Raw genomic sequence first — 20,131 nt, forward strand, 5'->3', positions numbered from 1 at the left:
CATGCAGTGGACTAATGGACTGTAGCTGGGAACACAAGCTGACCTACCTGATGCTGGATTGGGCTATGCCAATATGGAATGGAAACTCTGGGCAACGGCTTTCATCTTAGCCTTGCTAAGCACACAGCTGGACTTCTTCCTTGGTGTGAGGAAGGGAAATGGGACCTTGAAAACTCAGAGATGTAATTTCACACAAATAAATACCACTCATTCTCACATGAGAGTCTCAGAAAATTCCATTTCTTGTGACACTGCACAAACTCCACTTCTCCCCGGCTCCCCACCCATAACAAAGAGGCGCTAATTGATCATCTTGTTCAATCCTTTAATTCCTTCTGAGAGGTAAGCAGTTTCCAAAAAATTCATGAGTTGACCAAGGACACAAAGTCAGTTGTTCATAGCATGAGAACTAGAACACAGATTTTTTTTTTTACTTCTCAGGCCATTGGTCTTACAGCCAACCTGCATAGAGTGGCTTAAGTTATTGCAATGTTTAAATAAATAACCAACCATGCTACTATTACATGATTACTCCAAATATTTAGATGTTTTGTTCTTTAAAAAAATTCAACAAATTTATATAAAGTCTATACTATGGTAGAAGATGCAACAAATACTACTGAATATTAAAAATCAGTCATTTTAACAGGTGTTGATACAGTTGGGGAGCTCTCATAAACTGAACCTTCTTATTTACCTAATTTTCTTAATTTTGTTAGTGGCGTCAATATCTTACTATCTAACCTCAAGAGTCCTTACTTCCATATTTGTTGATTGCCTCCAACCTTTATTCTCAGATTTAATCAGGTGTCCAAATACTGTCAATTTGACATCTAGAATATATTTTCTCTCATTTTTCTCTTCCACTGTTTCAGCCTGTTTCTGCCCTTTACGTACTCTGCCTCCCAAGTTGTAGCTCTACCTTCAACCTGTGTTTGCTTCAATTTTCTTTTCACATCATTCCCAGAGATCATTTTAAATGCCAGTCTTGGTTTCCCATTTCCAACTGAACAATATTCAGGATTTAAACCCAGCATTTACAATGCTCTTTGATCTGATCTGGACTGCTGAATTGAAAGTAAATCATTAAATATCACTGCTCCAGCCTAACTTGAGCTGACCTTTTCCCTGAAGCTTGGGGGCTTAGGAGGCATCTGGGAGGGAGAGAAGAAACTTACAGAGTGAACATCTACGTGAAGTTCTGTGGTTTGGAGATCTCATGTCGCATTCAAGGACCTGAAAGTGGAGCAGAGGAAGGTGGGGATCAGCAGACCTAACTAGAGCAATGGGGACCTCATCATGGAAGTCCCTTTGGAAAACATTCCCAGTTGAAGGCTGGGGCTTAGTGAGGCTCCTTCAGGCTAGTGTCCAAGGCCTCATCGGTTGTGCAGCTGGGACCTGGTCCTAGGACTACCTCACTGTCAGCTCTCTTTCTCCTGTGGCCAGCTGCCCCCATCAGTCAGTTTGTCTTTCTGCCTCACTACAGGGCCCATGTTTTCTTCCCTCTGCAGTTGGGGTATACACATTTCACTTGGGTATCCCAGTGCTTAGGAGATATTCCTGTATAATTGGACATGCTTATGTTTCTTTCCCATCCTTCCCCTATTGGGTCCTTGAAGCCAAATCAGGTTAGATTCAGTAAGAGATGATTTATGTTTGCTAAGTTGATGGCGATTACTTTTGAGTGTGCAGTGCAGTTCTTGGCATGTTTCTCACCGATTTCAAAGTCCCCCATTATGCAGTCATTACATACGTGTGAGCTACTGGGAAAGATTTGGTCTCATATGCATAAATGTATTTATTCATAGCAGCTCACGGATTTTCTTCTCCCCTCTTATCATTCTCTGCACAGCAACTGCAAGGAAATGATTTAATTATTCAAAATAGTAGCGGCATGCTTAAGAAAAAGTCAGGGAGGAACTAAATAAAGAGATACATTTTAGCACACAAATTTAGAGTGTGGGATTATTTCTACTACATGCTGAAACTGTAGTAAAAAAAATCAACCAATTGGATGTTTGCTTTCCCAGGAAAAAAGGACTGATATGACTTTTCTTCCCCCTCACTGATATGACCAGCTGTCATCACTACATTAACATTAGAAGCATTAGATGCATAATTTCAGAAAAAAGAAAATAGACCCTAACATCTCCATTTTTAAACCTAAACTGTATCCTGAGAAATGATAAATTCTTCGAAAGCAAAGTTCAACAACTATGCGTCAGTCAAAGAGTTTACAATGTATGTCAGGCTTATTTAGGAACTCACATTGTCATGTATACAACACTTTGTAAACTTGAGCAGATCTGCCTTTTTAGTGAGGGGAAGCAGAAACCAAGAAGGTGCACACGATGTGTGAAAGTCCTTAACTGAGGTACATGTGTCATTACTTGGGCCAGTAAAAGTTTACTGTGTGTCCAGGAACATGAGATGCTGTTAGAAGTTTTAGATTTCATTATTGAAAACATACTCTTGCAATAAAATGTATGAGGCTGACTTCACCTACCCCCACACAAACACTTTGCTACATGCTGTTAATTTTAAGCTAGACACTAAAAACACATTACAACTTTACAATCGGTGTTTTACATGGATGGCTGACAGACAGCCTTTGACAATATTTAGCACTTTATAACAATACATTAACGCTAACTTTAGAAACTATAGCATAATGAAATTTTACAGCCAATTAAGTTGATGAGTCACTGTCAGCTTCCTAAGTCCTCATTTAGATGAAAGAGACAAACAGATATAAAGAAGTGAGGAGCAAAGTAGTTCCTATAAAATCTTAAGTATCATCATGAGATCAAAGTGTTAAGGAATAGAAAAATACATTGTCTAAATGGCCTGAAAAGAAATAAAATAATTTCTTTTTTAATTTAGAAATGATGTAGCGTTCAGTCTTTTAATTTGTCACCATGTGCTTACATTGATTTAGAAAAAAGACTTATAATGTCCCTTGACTCATGTGACAATAGTCACTAGACAGCCTTCTGAACTTTTCTTTAAAAGAAAAAAATGTACAAAGTTGAAAATATTCAATCTTCACTGAAAATAATTAGTTTACAACTAATTAATAAAGGAAATAAAAGTTTCACTAGTGAAAATTTAAATAGTTCCCTTTAATAAAATGGTGTGGTATTTGAGAACTAACGTAAATCCAGTATATATGAAGTTGATTTTTATTTTTAAAATATCCGAAGAAGAATATGTCTATTAAGTTAGGTCATCTCTAATGCATCAGGAAAGTGTTGTATATAATTTTATTCCACTTACTGAATGCTCAGAAATATCTTTATCGATTGATAGGGAGGTTATAGCAGCCCTACAATAAAATCATAATGTATTAAATCTAGAGCATTTTGGGATAGAGTAAACTTAAAAACATAACATATTCATACATGTCTAGCTTTTTCATATATTCCATGGATGGTGGTAAAGTTCCAAATTCCTTAATATTCTTAATATTCCTTACTGTTCATTACTTTCTTTCAATCAATTTGCCTTGGGCATTTTTGACCAATACTGTGCAGCTGACCACACTGCACACTGTAGCTATGGAGGCATGGGAATTCTATCTCTTCCTCTCAAGTCTATAAAAGAAAACAATATTAGATGAAAAAGCAATAATGCTCACAGAAGAGATGTGCTTGTGTGTGTGCGAGTGTCTGCAGCAGAGAGGTTGGCAGAGTAGCAATACAAACAACATCACCTGGGATGCCAGTGCTCTGTACTGAATGTTTGTGTCCCCCGTATTCATACGTTGAAACCCTCCTGCCTAATGTGATGGTTGGTTTGAGGAGGTGGGGCCTTTGGGAGGTAGTTAGGTTAGATTCACTCACGAGGGTGGAGCCCTCATGAATTGGATTAGTGCCGTTAGTCCTGAGAGAGCTAGTTTCCTTTCTGCTCTCTGCATACAACGAGGAAACGTCCAGAAGGGGGCCTTCACCAGAACCCAACCACACCGGATCCTGAGTCTGGATTTCCAGCCTTAAGAACTGGGGGAAATAAATTCCTGTTCTTTACAAGCCACCCACTCTATGGCACTTTGTTACAGCAGCCTGAACAGACTAAGACAGGCAGATTTCTGTGTTTTGAAATTACAGATTTGTCATGTCTCCCGTTGGGAGATTGTGACTCAGTAAGTCTGGAGTGGGGCTGACAAATCTGTATTTGAGAAGGTAACCAGGGATGGGAATATCTGCTCTGATGCTTAGTCTTCATTTTCAGTTATCAATTTCAGTGGTGCAAACAAATGGACTGCAAGGATCTCCATGTATACCTAGGGGCCTATCCTAAAAGTAGTTATGGCACTAAATATCCTGGTCATTTGCCTCTTTTGTTCATAAGCAGCCATGCTGGTCTGCTCAGGACTGTCCAGGTTCTGGTCCTATATCCTGAGAAACACTCAGGCCTGGACTAACCAGAGTGACTGGTTACCAGATAAGATTTTTAAAGAAATAACTAAATTATTTTGGCTTCTGTGACCATTCTTCAGTATTCATTTATGAATTATATACTTTGTGGTTAAAACTATGGGAGAGAAATTTTAGGCAGAAACTGAAAGGGCTGTTTTCACAGGTCACTTGATGATATTCTGGACATAAGCAGTCCTGTCCCAAGACCCAGGAGACAAAGTGCCACACAGAGATAAGGGGAGGACAGTGTCCCCATACCTGCATGGATCTTAGCTTAGACTATGAAGCGAAGGCAGGTTGAAAGAGATGATATGCCTTTTGGCACCTTGAAGATGTTCTTTCTTGGATCTGCCCTCTCACTTTGTGCTCCCCAAACTGCAAAACCCTCAACACAAGGTTTTAGGGGAATAATGATATGATTCTCTAGAATGATAGCCTGGTTTTAGATCTATGGAGTCTGCCATGGAAGCAGACTGTAAACATATGATAGGCAATTGGAAATGTGAGCTGGATATTAGGAGGCAGGAACATCCTAGAAAACTAATTTTCCAGAAAGCTAGATTCCAAAGTGAATTAAATTGATTTGGAACATATAACTAACATTTTGTATTCTTATTTATATTTCTAGACCATAGAAATAATAATAGGTAAAGTTTGGAGAATGAATGGATTCTGAGGTTGAAGGAAAAAAAGAAAGAAGACTGAATCTTGGGGACTAGGTAGTTGAGCCATCAAAAAAATTCACAAAGGCATGTGGAAAAGGGAGCAGAATTCAGCATCGTGACAGACTGTAGGGAACAGAGCACCAACCAACAGCATTTATAGGATCGGAGTGTAACAACTGGTTGAGACCAGAGGAAAATGTTCAGTGAATAAAAATGAATGAAATGACCACTATGTTTGTCTAGAAGAAAGCCACTGGTTTTATCAGAGTATATAAAAAAGTATAAAACAGCCATTATAATTCAACTCTCTAAATTTATAGGATATATGTATTAGTGTGAAGAAAAGCAGTATTTGTTGAATTTAAAGATTATTAAGCATTCCTAACTGGCATCCATGGGAAGGCTTAACGTGCTTGCTTTTGGTCTCACCAAGGGTTGCAAGACACATAAGGTTGGGGGGATGTGGAAGTGAGAGGAGATCCTTTTGGGACCCTTAGTAAGCCCGCACTGTTCTTTTGTAATTTTTTTTTCTTTCATGCCCAACATTTTTGTCACCTACGTTTTTCTGGGGATTGAGATAATATTGGGCTTCGAGTCTGAGACCTGGGAATGGTTCCCGGGTCTGCTCTGTGTGTACATAGTGAATTTCACTCCATGCATCTCAGTTTCCTGGTCTTCAAAATGAGTGTGATGGATTGAAACTCATAATGCATCATCTAGTTTTAACATTGACTTTATCTTCCATTTTTAATTCTATGCCTCTATTACATATTAAGTGATAATCCTCAATGCCAATTCTCAGCCCTACTTATGTCTAAACATAGGAGCAATTAATCTGAATAATACTCATTTTGAGAGTTCTACATCTTTTTAATAGAAAATTAAACTAGAAAATTTATGGGGATCTAATGCACAGCATAGTGACTATAGTTAATACAGTATTGTGTACTAGAAATTTACTAAGAGATTAGATCTTAAAAGTTCTTGCCACAGGAAAAAAAAGGCAACTATTTGAGATGATAAATGTGTTAATTAACCTTACTGTGGTAATTATTTCACATTATACACGTATATTGAATCATTTGTACACCTTAAACTTACACAATGTTACATGCCGGTTATATCTCAGTAAAGCTTTTTATTTTTTGGAAATAAATAAAAATAAAATATAAATATGAGTTCAGGAAGAAAATAAATTGATTCTTCTAAAGATAAACAGGAAATGTTGTCATTTAATATTTACAAAAAGGACTCCCAAGTAGAACACATTCAAAACAAGAACAGACCTGGCTGGAGGAAAGACCTGATTTTGGGTCACTAGTTAAATGATACCTCTGGAGCTGAGGGAGATGAACAGAACAAGTCTGTATGTTTTTACTTAAAAGATCAAGTCACTACCAAAATGATATATAATTACCAGAACCTACAATAGGAGAAGACTCAATAAAGTGGAACTAAACATAATGAAACTATATGTCTTTTATTTTCTTTATATCTTTTTGTTGCTAATGAACAGGATAGTTTCTGTTCTTTCCAAATAAAAAATCCAATACCCATTTTAAAAACCTCAGTATAATCAGAAGTAAAATCAATTAGTTTTGTCTCATGGACTACGTCCCGAATGATGGAAATCTTGGCCTTAATGCCACCTTTCAGTGAAATCTAACTGCGCCGACTGATGGTTTTCCTTGTTATTTCGCAGGGCTGGAGAGAATTGCGCGGGATTCATCTTACGAGCAGGAGGGGAAGGTGCAGTTTGTAATCGATGCCGTGTATTCCATGGCCTACGCCCTGCACAACATGCACAAAGACCTCTGCCCCGGGTACATCGGCCTTTGCCCACGGATGAGTGCCATTGATGGCAAAGAGCTGCTTGGCTATATTCGGGCTGTAAATTTCAATGGTAAGTCACAACTTTCTTGCCTGTCTCTAAATATTTTAGAAGAGACAGGGTGTGCTTTCCTCCCCCTATATATAGGAGATACTCAAGTAGAGTGAAAAGCAAAGGAATAGAAGTTCCCCTTTTCATCAAGTGTGAGTTTTCCCACCTGCTTTTAAATCCCAAGCAGATTTTTTTGCTCTGCCATTAACCTGCTCCTGAAAGAAGCAGAAGTTAAAAATAAGCCTCCATCCATCAAAATATTCTACTTAAATATCGCTGTTTCAGAAATAGCTGAAGAGGCTCATTTGGAACCACTGACAACAGATTAGATTTCTTGAAAATGTTTTGTTTATGTCATTATTAGAGAAGGAATTGTGGATATTTTGTTTTGCAACTGCTTTTAAGCATTTTAAACAGTGTGCTGACTTGAGGAAAGTGAATGATTTGGAGTTGCTCTGTATCTGCATTCTAAGAGCGCTGTGTTAAGCTTCTGCATCCCGTTTTTGCTTGCATTTCTTTCAATGATTTGGTCAATTTGAAGCAATGAACTGCATCATGTAAGATAGAACTACATGCAAGGCAGTGTAGATGGGGTTTGCCTACCGCAGACACAGAAACCACAAGAAACTGATAAAGAATCTGCTGGATGCACAGTGTTGGGCTGAGAATAGTCAAGCTGCCTATCTGAGTGATGGAATTATCGAATGCTGTTCTTTTGTGAAAGTTGTAATGGTTGCTGCCCATGACTTTGACAGTTATTTCCAAATGAAATGATAGAATGCTCTGAGCTGTCTAATTCTTTGTGTTTGGCTGTAATCCACACAATGGACATGCCTCCGAGCAGCGCATGGCCCGCACTGTCCATCATAATACACTCCAGTGACCCCGGCTGCCAGCCTTTCTCAAAACAGCACAAGGTCATCTTCAGCTCAGAATTCAAGTGGAAACTTCTTTTCCTTTGTTCACGCAACAGGAGGCAAAATTTGGTTTACATTCAATGCAGAGTGTTCTCTTTTTTAGCAGAATTTTTCTGAAGCATTACACAATATTTATGTTTTTGGTAAGAATATCAGTACTAAGGGGAATTTGAAAATAATTTTCTTGTAATTATCAAATTGAGTAAAAGAGGAGTGTTACAATACAAAGTTATTTGTTCTGATGTGAGATTGGGGAACGTTTCATTTACTCTAATTGTTAGAAGGTAGAAAGAAGAAAGCATATGAATATATTTTCTCAAGAACTGAAGCTCACCTCTAAAAAATAAGGAAATCTTTCAAAGAAACACTGGATTAAAGTATTTTAAAGGTGAATTACCAATTTCTTTTTTATCTTAACTGTAGATAAAAACCCAACCCTTCCTTGATGATTTCAGTTATTATACCACACTGTAATATAATGTTGCTATTAAAGACTATTTAAAATGCCTTAATGCCTAACGATTATTAAGACAATTTGCCTCTAGACGCCAATAATTTCTGAGTTCTTCTGTCCACTTTTATAGTTTTTCCCCATCTACATTGTCAAACTATTGCTGTGGTTTTTTTAGGACTGATCTCTTCCATAATTTGCTTCGCTCAATCTACTATGAACAGAGAAGCACACATAAAACTTCATTAATTTAGTCAAGAGATATTTATTCAGCACTAGAATGTATTAAGCTTTGTGAAAGATCCTAAAGACATATTACTGGTAAAAACTAACAGGCATGAGATTTAGAGTTTTTAGGGGAACTGAGATATGAATCTCATAAGGTATAATTATATAATCTACAAACATCCATACTCTAAATCATTAGGGAGAGGTGAAATCTGAAGGAGATGAAGGTCAGAGATAAGGGTGTAGCAGAGGGCAGAGCCAGATAGACCATGAGAGGTCACATAGGTCACTCTCAAGATTTGTTCTTCATCTTGAGAGCAACAGGGACCCACGGAAGCCTGATAGAACCGTGTCCGATACAAGGGTAAATATACTTCAAATGAAGTTCACATAAAATACACGAATTTTAGTGTGTGAACTAAAAAAGGAATTTCTTTGAGCTCCTTGGAGATTTCTTTTGATAGTGCCTTGGAACTTGGCTGTGTCCCAGTAGCTGATGATACCGGGTAAGAGACCTGAGCATGACCAAGCTACTGGGAAATATATAATTCTCTTGATTTTCAGTGATTTTTAGGATGATCATCAGTTTTTTAAAATTTCATTATTGGCTTATATATTAGTGTTCACTTATTAATATCTTGCCTGTTTACGATAAAAAGACACATACAGCTGTTTAAATAGAAGTACAGCATCAAAACCACTAGAGGAGGAAGAAATAAATATGGTAGCCAAATGGAGAGCTACATTAAGTTCTGAGCCTCCGAAGCAGCCAAATTGTAAAGGAGCATTTAATGGGCTATGTAAGTTTTATTATATGATAGAAGCAAGCCTAACTATTTTTCAGGAGCGAATGAATTTTCTTAGAAATTATTTCTAAAATAAATGTATCGTATGGGACTTTGACGGCCTAATAAGCAATGCTATTTAACAAACTTTTATAGCAAAAGTAGAAGCCTTCTCCTTGGCTGTGTTGCACATGGACCCATAATCAAAGCTAAGAATGTAATGCCTGTAACACTGAAGGATATTTCATTAAAAGAGTTTTCAAGGACGGGGAGATAATCATGCGTGATCTAGATTTACAGCTCTTTTGAGATCTGATGATAGAAGGATTACCATACTCTATTAAGAATAAATAACAAGCATCTTCCTTATACTCTGCTTTTCAAGCTCTATCTTCAAAAGACATCTAACATTTCAGTCAGTTAAAGGGTTGAAGGCATGGCAATGATCTTGGGACCTGATTTCCTCTAGTGCTACTTGCTGATCCTGGAGGTACCTTGGAAGGCCCCAACAGCTACGTGGAGCACACATCAAATCCACAGATTTAAATGTTCTTGGTCTCGCAGGGCTTTCACAGAAACTGAAAGTAGACATCTGTTTGTGTTCTCTGCTGGGAACCTAGCTAACAGCTGTTATATATAGTTAACTGCATGCCAGGTGAGTGGGTTGGGTTGGCGATGGTCAGTGTTCTCACCTAGTGAGGAAGCCGCCACTTCCCAAGGACTGGAATTGCGAGAGGGTCATTGGCCAAAGCACGGTTTCCTTAGGACCAGCTTTGAATCTCTTGAAGAGTCGAGAATGTGTTTGACTGCTTACTATACACAGCAACAAAAACTTATTGTATACTAAAAGTTTTCTTTGCCTATCAGCAGTTGTCAAAGGATGAGTTTTGTAAGGCAAACGTCAGTTTTGTCCTGTGTAACCTTCCAGATTTTCTGTCAGGATGGGTCTGCCCTAAAGTGTGATTTCTGTGTAGAAAAAAACTGTTGTTAAACTGGTTCCTTCTGACATTAATGGGATATCCAAACAAATGGCTTTCTGTGGTCCTGTTTAGTTTGGCAGTAGAACCATGTCGTTGGTGTGGAAGGAGACTCTTCTATGTAATAGCAGGAGGTGAGGCAGCCAGAGCAGCTGGATGCTGCACAGACTGTTGGTATAAAATTAGAGGGAACTGTTTAAAACTCAGTCTTGCTGGGACTGTAACCTTGTGTGGGCATGCCTAATTAAGCAGTGGTTTAAAGATACTTATATCAAAGGTCGTGCTTCTTTCAGTTTATTGTTTAATTGACAACATTAAGATCATATTAGAATTTAGAAAGATGAATGATTAGTATTTCAGGCCAGAATTGTTCTATGACAAAACTAGTTAAAGGTAAAACAGTCAAACGATTAAACTGCAATATACTATTTCTCAGAGATGTAAACAGCAATGATGCTTTGGTTGAATTTCATCACACAAACTGATTTTTTCTCATCAGTGGAAAAATGTACCCAAAGTATAAGCACATTCTGAGCCATAGTGTATCGGCATCCTTCATGTGCTTCTTATAACTTTTCTCAATGTCTCCTCTCTACCCGGGGAGACAGGGAAACAGAGGCCTGTCTTTTATGATTACTTTTATTGCTACCATTGGAACAAAATGCTATATCTATATATTTTTTTAAATCCAAAGATTTATCAGAAGGAAAACCTAAAATGAAGAGTTTAGATTTTTCAGGAGCTTAAGGAACGATGTCAGCTTCTTACTCTGGTCTGGTCTATAGGCAATAAAATATTAATACTATACATCTTGTATGAAATCAAAGATTTTTCTGTTGCCATGAGAACCTTATTTATCATAAAAAATAGTCTTGAATAGAGTTCCAGAGATCTCTCCCCACTCCTTCCCTCGGTAGCTGAGCTTGTGCGAGGGGCAGGGCTGGAGGCACTGCGGCATGCTAATTAGGATTGCTTGATTGCAGGTAGCTGCATCCAACCTCAGCTTGCCTAAGCTAAAAAGAGGAATTTATGAGGGTGTGTCAAACCCCCCTCGGCAAAATAGAAAAGGATCTAAGGAAAGAACTGGTTCTAAGAACTAAAACCCTGTCGGAAATCCAAACCTTTCTGTGCCTGTCTGTTTTGTTTGATTTTCTTTGTATTGGTTTTTCCCTACTGCTAGATCCACAGGGTAAGTAGCAGCAGGCCCAGTTATAGTATTTACATACTGTTTGTTTAGGACACCTGCTAAGATCAATATATATATATATTTTTTAATCCCCAATTCCAACTTCTTGGAAACTTCAATCTCATTCGCCACACTTAGTTTGGATGTCAGACCTCATCCAAATTATCAGTGGCAAAGAGTACAGACTTAGCTGTCATGGGGCACTCCCTGTGGGTGACAGGGACATTTTGGAAGTTTCTATAAGCTTCTTATGGGGAAAGTTTTAAAAAGTGAGTAGAGAGGTAAAAACCTGAGACTAGGTGATGCTGTGGTCTCTGAATCTCATTGCTTTGTCACATGGGTGAGTTTTTGTTACGCCACAGGTGACACAGTTAATCACACAGAATCTGAGAATCTCAGAGAGCCATCAGCTTGGGAATTGCTTAGTGCAGCCTTCATGTTGGGACTGAATTCTCTGACACCTAGAGGAGTAAAGCAGCTTCTCTAACCTCAGCAGTGACATAGTGGTCTAGTCATCCCAGTGCTCAATGTTCCAAGGAAAATATAAACCCTTGCCTGACCACCGAGACAGGTATAGAGATGGAATTTATCAGCATCTTCTTTTCACTAGAAATGTTATTTGATTTCAGAGACCTACTGCAAAATTCCCAAATATACAATTTTCAGAGTCTCTGAGCACTATTGTCTGATTTTGAAACAATGTTTTTTGCATAAAATATCTTTAAGCCATCTAAAAGGAGTGTGACTTAATATGCTATTAGGAAATATACTACAAACACACTACTAGGTCATATAATACAATGATAAGTATCTCATATGATTCTGTAAAGCCATTTGATTAAAATATAATCCTTATGCTCTGGCTGGTGTGCTCAGTTGGTTGGGCAGCGTTCCATGCACCAAAAGGCTGCTGGTTCGATTCCGGGTCAGAGCACATGCCCGGGTTGTGGGCTTGATCCCTGGTAGGGAAGCAGCCTATTGATGTTTCTATCAATGTTCCCCTCTCACATCAGTGTTTCTCTTTTTCTCTCCCTCTCCCTTTCTTTCTTAATCTAAAAATAAAAAACAAATAAATAAAAATAGTAAATATATATATGTGTATATATATAAAAACCCCTCATTTCTGTTACAAGTACAAACACATAAACTAGAAATGTGATAAATGTTTAACTTGATAAAGCACATCTCTCTCAGCCTATAACCAGTTATATATTCATAGTTATTCCTATTAAAGAGATGGATTAATCCTGTTACTACTATTATTAATAGTCTATAAATTTAACCAGTGTGATAAAACATGAAACAAAAATAAGAGAAATTATTACTAAAAACGAAGTAGCATTATGATTACTTTCAAATGATTTGATCTCAAGATAATACATTGAGACATATATTAGAAGTACTTATTTTAGGAACATGATCAAATACAAAATTAATATGAAAACATTATGAGCTTTTTTACATACTAGTAAGAAATCATTAACTAATATATAGTAAATGAAACTCTGGTTTCTTTGCAAAAAATATTTAACGTATCTTGAAATAAATTGAACCAAAAATATGAAAGACCTATATGAGGACAATTTTATTAAGAGACATTCCTTGTTCATAAACAGAAAAACTAATTACAGGAAAAATGTTAACCTTTTCTGAATAAACCTGTGCTCAGATTTAGTATAATTTAGTGTATACAGTTCCAACCAAAATGACAAAGGAACATTTTCTAGAATTTGAAATTGTATTTAAAATTTTAATCGTGAGAATAAATGAGTAAAAGTAACTAAAATGATTTTGAAGAAAAAATTATTCGTACCAAACATTTAACATTTAAGCATAATGTCAAGCTATAGTAATCAATACAGCCTGGAACTAGTACCGTACTGGTATCTGGTAAATGGAACCAGATAGAAATAGCCAGAAATAAGTAATGACGATAAATAAGAGCACACATGTGTATGAACTTACAATGTGATAAAGACGGGGTTAGAACTCAGTGAGAAAGGACATATTATTATCTATTGACAGTTAAATCAAGAGACGTGATTTCTCCACATAAGAGAGGGCTCTCCATTGGGAATTTACTTGGGAGTTAAGTGAAATAAAGAATCTAAAGAAAAATAAAAGAAAACATAGACGATGACTCATCAGATCTGAGCAGAAGAGCTCAAAATAAGCAAAAAAATTATAACAGGAAAATAAACTTGTTTGATTTAGTAAAATCTAACACTTTTGAGTATTAAAATTATCATAAACAGTTTTAAAACAGAATATAAAGTAGGGGACATTTGGGTTGTTGTTCAAAGGATACTATCACAAATGTAAGAAGAGCCAGCTAAATGGATATAAATTCTGACATCTCCAAGAGATCAATAAGCAAAACGTTAATGTGAATAAAAGTTTGAAAAAAAGGTTAAGCCTCATTAATAAACAAAGAAAGGCCATTTAAGCAACACTGAAAGACTGTTTTCCACCTACCAGATTTACAAAAACTTAAAAATTATAGTAGTAATTTTTATTGTATTGGTTCTTCCAAATATGCTTGGTGAGAGTGGATATTGTTGTAATTTTTTCGGAGAGTATTTGCTCACTATGTATATTCTAGGAATACAGTCTAAGAAAATTTTTGGAAACAACTGTATTTACAAAAATTGATTGAAAAATACAAGAAAGGAAAATCACAGTGTGTTCTTTTTTTAATTAAACCCATCAACAATATGCAGTACCGTGTCACGACTTGACTGCGCCTTGGAATCCTAGGCTTTTAGCTTGGCTCTGCCTCGCTTTCCTCTGTGCTCCGAGTCCATCTTCTCAGCATCATCTTTTAAATGGAAGGATTATATTAAAGTGATATAATCTCTGAGGATTCTTCCAGCTCTAGAATCTCTACAAGGTAAAAGTATATTTTAAAACCATAAATGCCTATCAGCGTTCTTACTGTTGTTTTGTCAGTCTTTTTTATTCATTTTTATCTTTCACAAATCATTCATTTATTCCATATACGTTTTCTTGGGCATCTTACAGAGCACCCAGTAAAACAGCTCTGTGCCAGGCATCAGGATACACAGATCAATAAAAGTGGTTCTGTGAGTGCTCAGAGATCATGGCTTAACAGAGGAGGGACACAGACCTGTTACCAATTTGATAAGTGATGTGATAGAGGCGCGGACAGGTACAAACACAATATAGGGCTGAGACTAGGAAACTACACAAGGACGGTGCTCAAAGAATACAACTGGGACTAAGTAGGTGACATCGGATTTAAGTTACAATTGGAAAGTGACATTTCCTCAGGTGGACAAGATAGGTAAAAGGTATTCATGGCAGACAAGGCAGTGTGGTGGGAGCTGGAAGACAGGGGAAAGCCGGCACTCTAAGAAAGCTGAACATCCACAGTGTAAGAACTTAAGTGAGTGACCTGGGAGCACCGGGAGAGTGGCGAAAGGAGCGTGGGCCTGGTTAGAAATCTCTGCCAAACTCTGATGTCTGAATGTGTCACAGCTGGCGACAGGGAATTGAAGCTTTCTGAGCAGGACGGTGAAGTGCTGGGAATTGTACTTTAGAAAAATAACTATGGCAGCAATTTGAAGACTGGAGGGAGTGAGATTAAAGACAGGGATGACAAGTTAAGAGACAGTTCCAATAGTCCCCAGGAGAGAATCATACCTGAAATGAAAAAATGAAAGTACAAATGGAATGGAAATAAGTGAACGAGAGGGGAAGGGAATGCAGAGTTCTCTGAATGCTGGCTCTGTTCTGGTCGCTGTGCTTTGACTAGAAACCAAGAGGTTTTGAGAAATAACTTCTACAAATGATCTTTCTTTGTAACTGTTTGTGACAACTCCATAAGTAGAGCTAATGCAGTACATTAGTTCATATTCTATTGATGAAATTGGCTTGACACTATGTTTTATCTGCTTGTATATATAGAAAATAAGATATAAAATATTAAAATATGGAAAAACTGACATAAAATGTCATCTCTAGAAGTTATGATGCATAATTTCCTTGTGATTAAATATTACTTATTTAATAAATAGATATCCAGCAAAGTCAAATGTGATGAAGGGATTATCTGTTAATTTAAAATATAAATATGCTTTTTGATAGCTACGTCATTTGAAACAAAATTGATAAAAACATTATTAATAATGTGGAAGTACATTATATAATTTATTCCTGAAGCTAAAGATCTGCAGGTAGTGAAGTCATTACTAAAAATAGCTATACAGTTTTTAAAAAGTGAATGGCATAGATAAGCAATATTGAATACGTACAGGGAAATAAACAGGCTGATTTGAAATTAGGTGATTTTTTTTTAGTTTCTGATTAAGGACGCTTTAGTCTGGTTATAAAATATTGATCTTACAAATTAAGTCGTCATGAAATTAAGCAGCATAATTGCACCTGCCTCTGTTTTCTACCGAGTAAGGTGATACACTGAGATTTTTAAGTCTAATTTCTTTTATAGTCATGAAGAACAGGACAGGGGACGCCCCTTTCCTTTCCCAGTGGAGCCGGCATGGAAGAAAAGCTTGAGGCAAACCTTGGTGCAGCCCCAGGCCCCGCTCAGCTCAGTCCTCCGCTGCACCCTGCTGCTTTCCCACATTCTGGGGGCTTGTAGGCCTTGAAGTCCTTCATCGTGGGCCAGGCCGTTGGGGATAAATGACACGCACCTCCCAGGAACAGAGGGTGCTGTGGGCTCAGTCACTGAGGGTTAACGCCGGCTTTGGGCCCCAATGGGGGTGCAGCAATGGGCCTTGAATGACGGGCGAGGAAAGCAGAGGAAGGAGCAGAGAGGGCCTGAGGCGGTGGAGAGATTCAGAAGGAGTTTACATTTGATGGTTTGGAGCAGAAGCACAGGATTTATGCTCAGATCGAATTTTAATTGTTTCACAGCTCACTACTGTGTGATCTTGGTGAAGTAAAAAACCTTATTTATTTATTTATTTATTTATTTATTTATTTATTTATTTATTTATATTTATTCAGTTAGTTAGTTATCGAGGGCAGAGAGAGGAAGGGAGCTGGAGAGAGAGAGAGAGAAACAGCAATGATGAGAGTCATTGATCGGCTGCCCCCTGCACACTCCCGACTGGGGATCGAGCCCGCAACCCGGGCCTGTGCCCTGATGGGGAATCCAACCGTGACCTCCTGGTTCGTAGGGCGATACTCAACCACTGAGCCACGCCGGCCGGGCATAACAAAACTTCTTTAAGTCCTTGTTTCTTCTATGAAATGGGGATGATAATAGTCCATATAGTATAGGGTTCCTGTGAAATCTAACTGTCAGGTGATAATACATAGAAAGTGCTTAATAAAGAGGCAGGCATACTGTGTCATACACGGGGATTATTTTATGAGAAGAGAAATAATGAAGTTTGTACTTGGATCATCTTATTAAGATGATGAGACGGGTAGGCTGAGATTGAGGACATGAGAATCTTTAGAAAGACCGGCGTTGGGCCCACCAGGTGGGGCTCAGCGATTGAGCATCAACCTAGGATGCAGGGGATCGGGGTTCGATTCCCGGTCAGGGCACATGCCCGGGTTGTGGGCTCGATCCCCAGTTGGGGGCGTGCAGGAGGCAGCCGATCAATGACTCTCATCATTGATGTTTCTATCTCTCTCCCTCTCCCTTCCTCTCTCTGAAATCAATAAAGATATGTATATATATAAAGAAAGACACCGGTTGAAAAGCACCCTGTCCAAGGCTCACTAGTGGGAACCTAGCCAAGGCAGAAGGTGGAGCGGATGCTCTGCTTTGGCACAAGCAGCGGTGTCAGCTTTTTAGAGGAACGGAAATGTGCATGTTCTCAGGAGCATCCTCAAAGTAGGTGGGAAAGTGCATTACTGGTGACGGCACCTGACGAGGCTAGAGGAGATCAGTGAGGCACATTCTCTCGTTATTTCTTCTACTTCCTTCAAATTATGTACATTTTTTAAAAAATAAAGAAAAGCATTTAATGGACTATCTTCCATATTATTAAGGGGTAATTATTTTCTACTGTTATTTTTTTTCAGAAAGAATCCACCTGAAAACTATAATGAAAATTTGATTATTGCTCTCTTTAATGTTATTAACTCTTATAATTACATGAAAGTTTAATCAAGAAGTTAGTTTGAAAGTGGGGGATGTGAATAAGAAAATTCTTTTAATTCAGATACCTAATAATTACACTTTTAGAATTTTAGTTTTGTTAGCCTTTTAAATGTGTTCAAAAAGCATGACTATAAAATAACCTTTCTTTTGAACCATATAACACCTTTGTCTGTAGCTAAGTGAAGGGAACAGTAATAAAATTTTAATTCTTTTAAAAAGTTAAGGAGTGTGTATTATGACATTGATTTGTGCATGATAAACACATTCATTTAACAAACATTTATTGAATGTGTATTATATTCTTAACTGTGCTATTTATATTTTGTCTCTTTTACATTTCATATGTATTTTCCTTATTTAATCTTCCTTTATAATTTAAATTTCTTCTTCTTTTGCCCTATTTTCTTGCCAAATATTTATCTATTTGCTCTTGCAATCATTCAGTAATCAAGGTAGTAGTAAGTACGTAAGAGCATGAGCTTTCATGTAGAGACAGAGGTGAATGAAAATTCTAGCTCCCCCACTTAGGTTATGAGACCTTGGATAAGTCACTCAAATTTTATCACCCTCTACATTATCTTTGGATGGGAGTATTAAACATATCTACCTTGTATTTTTATTGAAAGCATTTGATGAGATAATTACACTTTGCTTAGGAGCTTAGCATGACTCCTTGCACATTGGGAGTAATCAATAAGTGGTAACTATTATGTTTTCCTCCTGCCCCCTGACAAGAATAAAGCCTTTACATATGCTTACTGAATTTCAAACATATACATGTAAACACCCTCCAAATACATAGCGATTCCCACACATTCCCCTACACACCTTAGATTTTAAGGCATCTGATAAATATCTTATAATCAGTAATACTGTGTTGTCTGAAATTAATTAACTTCTTGTTCTTCAAGGCTTAATTCATCTCCTCTCAAAGGTGATTATTTTCTTTCTTCTTTTGCAGTCATTTTCTGAACCCTTCCTTTCTTATTAACATCTTGGGTTGAGATATGGAAATAAGAGGACATAAAGCCCATACTCACCCATTTTGTTCTCAGTAAAATGACCTGCTTGGTAAAGAGGTAGAGGCTGTTGATGGAAATAGTGTTCAGAGAATGTGTGCTGGAATATACCTCCTATATTAAGAAACTCTTTGGTAAACTCACTTATAAGCCATGAAGGAGACACCTATGACCTGTGTAAAGAATTTAGCTGGAGGTCGTAAGTCACACACAACTCAATGAGAGAAACAACCCATTCGGTTGTTTGTGCCCATAGAGCAGACAAGAATAGGTTCCACATAATAGAATTAGTTAAATGCCATAAGCCCTATTCGTTTTTCAAAATACAGTAATTCAAATAGAAATGAAAATACACAGCCCAGCTGGTGTTGTTCAGTGGTTGAGCGTCGGAGGTCATGGTTCAATTCCCGGTCTCCATCAGGGCACATGCTTGGGTTTCAGGCTCAGTCCTCAGTAGGGGGCTTACAAGAGGCAGCCAATCGATGACTCTCTCTTCATTGATGTTTCTCTCTCTCCCTCTCCCTTCCTCTCTCTGAAATCAATAAAAACATATTTAAAAAATGAAAATACACATTTTGCAGGTAAAAGGGATGAAGTACAAGTCTCTCAGAAAGGTATGTATTAATTTTTAATTTACTCTAAATCCCGGTTAAGATAGTTCTAACTTTCCCCATATCTTACATTTTTCTTTGCTAGATATGTAAGATATACAGATATCCCTATGATTTATAGCAGCGCATGACTAACAGCAAGAAATGCTCACCTGTTTAACAACACCTGCTATAGGCCTCTCCTCTCCTTTAAGCTCTCTTACTTCCCTTTGTTCTCCATCCTTCTAAAGCTATAGGCTTATGTAAAAATTTATATACCCTGTCTTTAATCCCTTCTTTGCTTCAATCAAATTTAATAAAGAATCATGTTTACTGACTTTTTTGGCCTTTAAAAAAGTATAACATACATATAGAAAAGTACAAAAAAACCTACAGGTCCATGAATTTTCCTAAACTGACACCCAAACCAGTATCCAGAACACTCAACCAAACCCCCAAATCTTCAACTGGCACCTCAAAACCTTCCTGTGTTCCCTTCCAGTCATTACACTTTATCTCTAGGAAGTCACTTCCCCGGCTTCTCACAGTGAAGAATAGGGTTGCCTGCCTTTGTACTCATATAAGTGAAATGACACAATCCATATTCTTTTATGTCTGGCTTCATTTCACTGCAGTTTTTGATAAACAGAAAGTCAAGCACATTCCAACCATTATCTCTCTCTATTAACATTAGATTCAATTATTTAAATTACTTTGTAAGATATTTAGTATTTAATTTTTAATTTAAGAATTATTTTATTAAATAATATTTAATATATTTTAATGAGGTTTAAAATATATGCAATATTGCATTTTTAATACAATACCTTCAATTTCTTAGAAAGTGAAAAAGAGAATATTACCTTCAAGAGTCTGCTTATCTTGGTCATGTTCTCATCGTTTTAAAAAATAA

General features: G+C 37.3%; 1 protein-coding gene across 4 annotated transcripts in view; it reads left to right on the forward strand.

Annotated features, from left to right (window-relative positions):
- GRM8 (glutamate metabotropic receptor 8) overlaps positions 1-20,131 on the forward strand; it is a 688,454-nt gene that overhangs the window by 434,840 nt on the left and 233,483 nt on the right. For all 4 annotated transcript variants that reach the window (XM_081148115.1, XM_081148114.1, XM_081148113.1 and 1 more), the window contains exon 7: positions 6,786-6,986. In XM_081148115.1, coding sequence (XP_081004241.1) covers positions 6,786-6,986 — 201 coding nt within the window. The remainder of the gene's footprint in view (positions 1-6,785; positions 6,987-20,131) is intronic.

This window comes from Miniopterus schreibersii, assembly GCF_964146895.1.
Source record: "Miniopterus schreibersii genome assembly, chromosome: 9".
NCBI classification, from domain to species: Eukaryota; Metazoa; Chordata; class Mammalia; order Chiroptera; family Miniopteridae; genus Miniopterus; species Miniopterus schreibersii.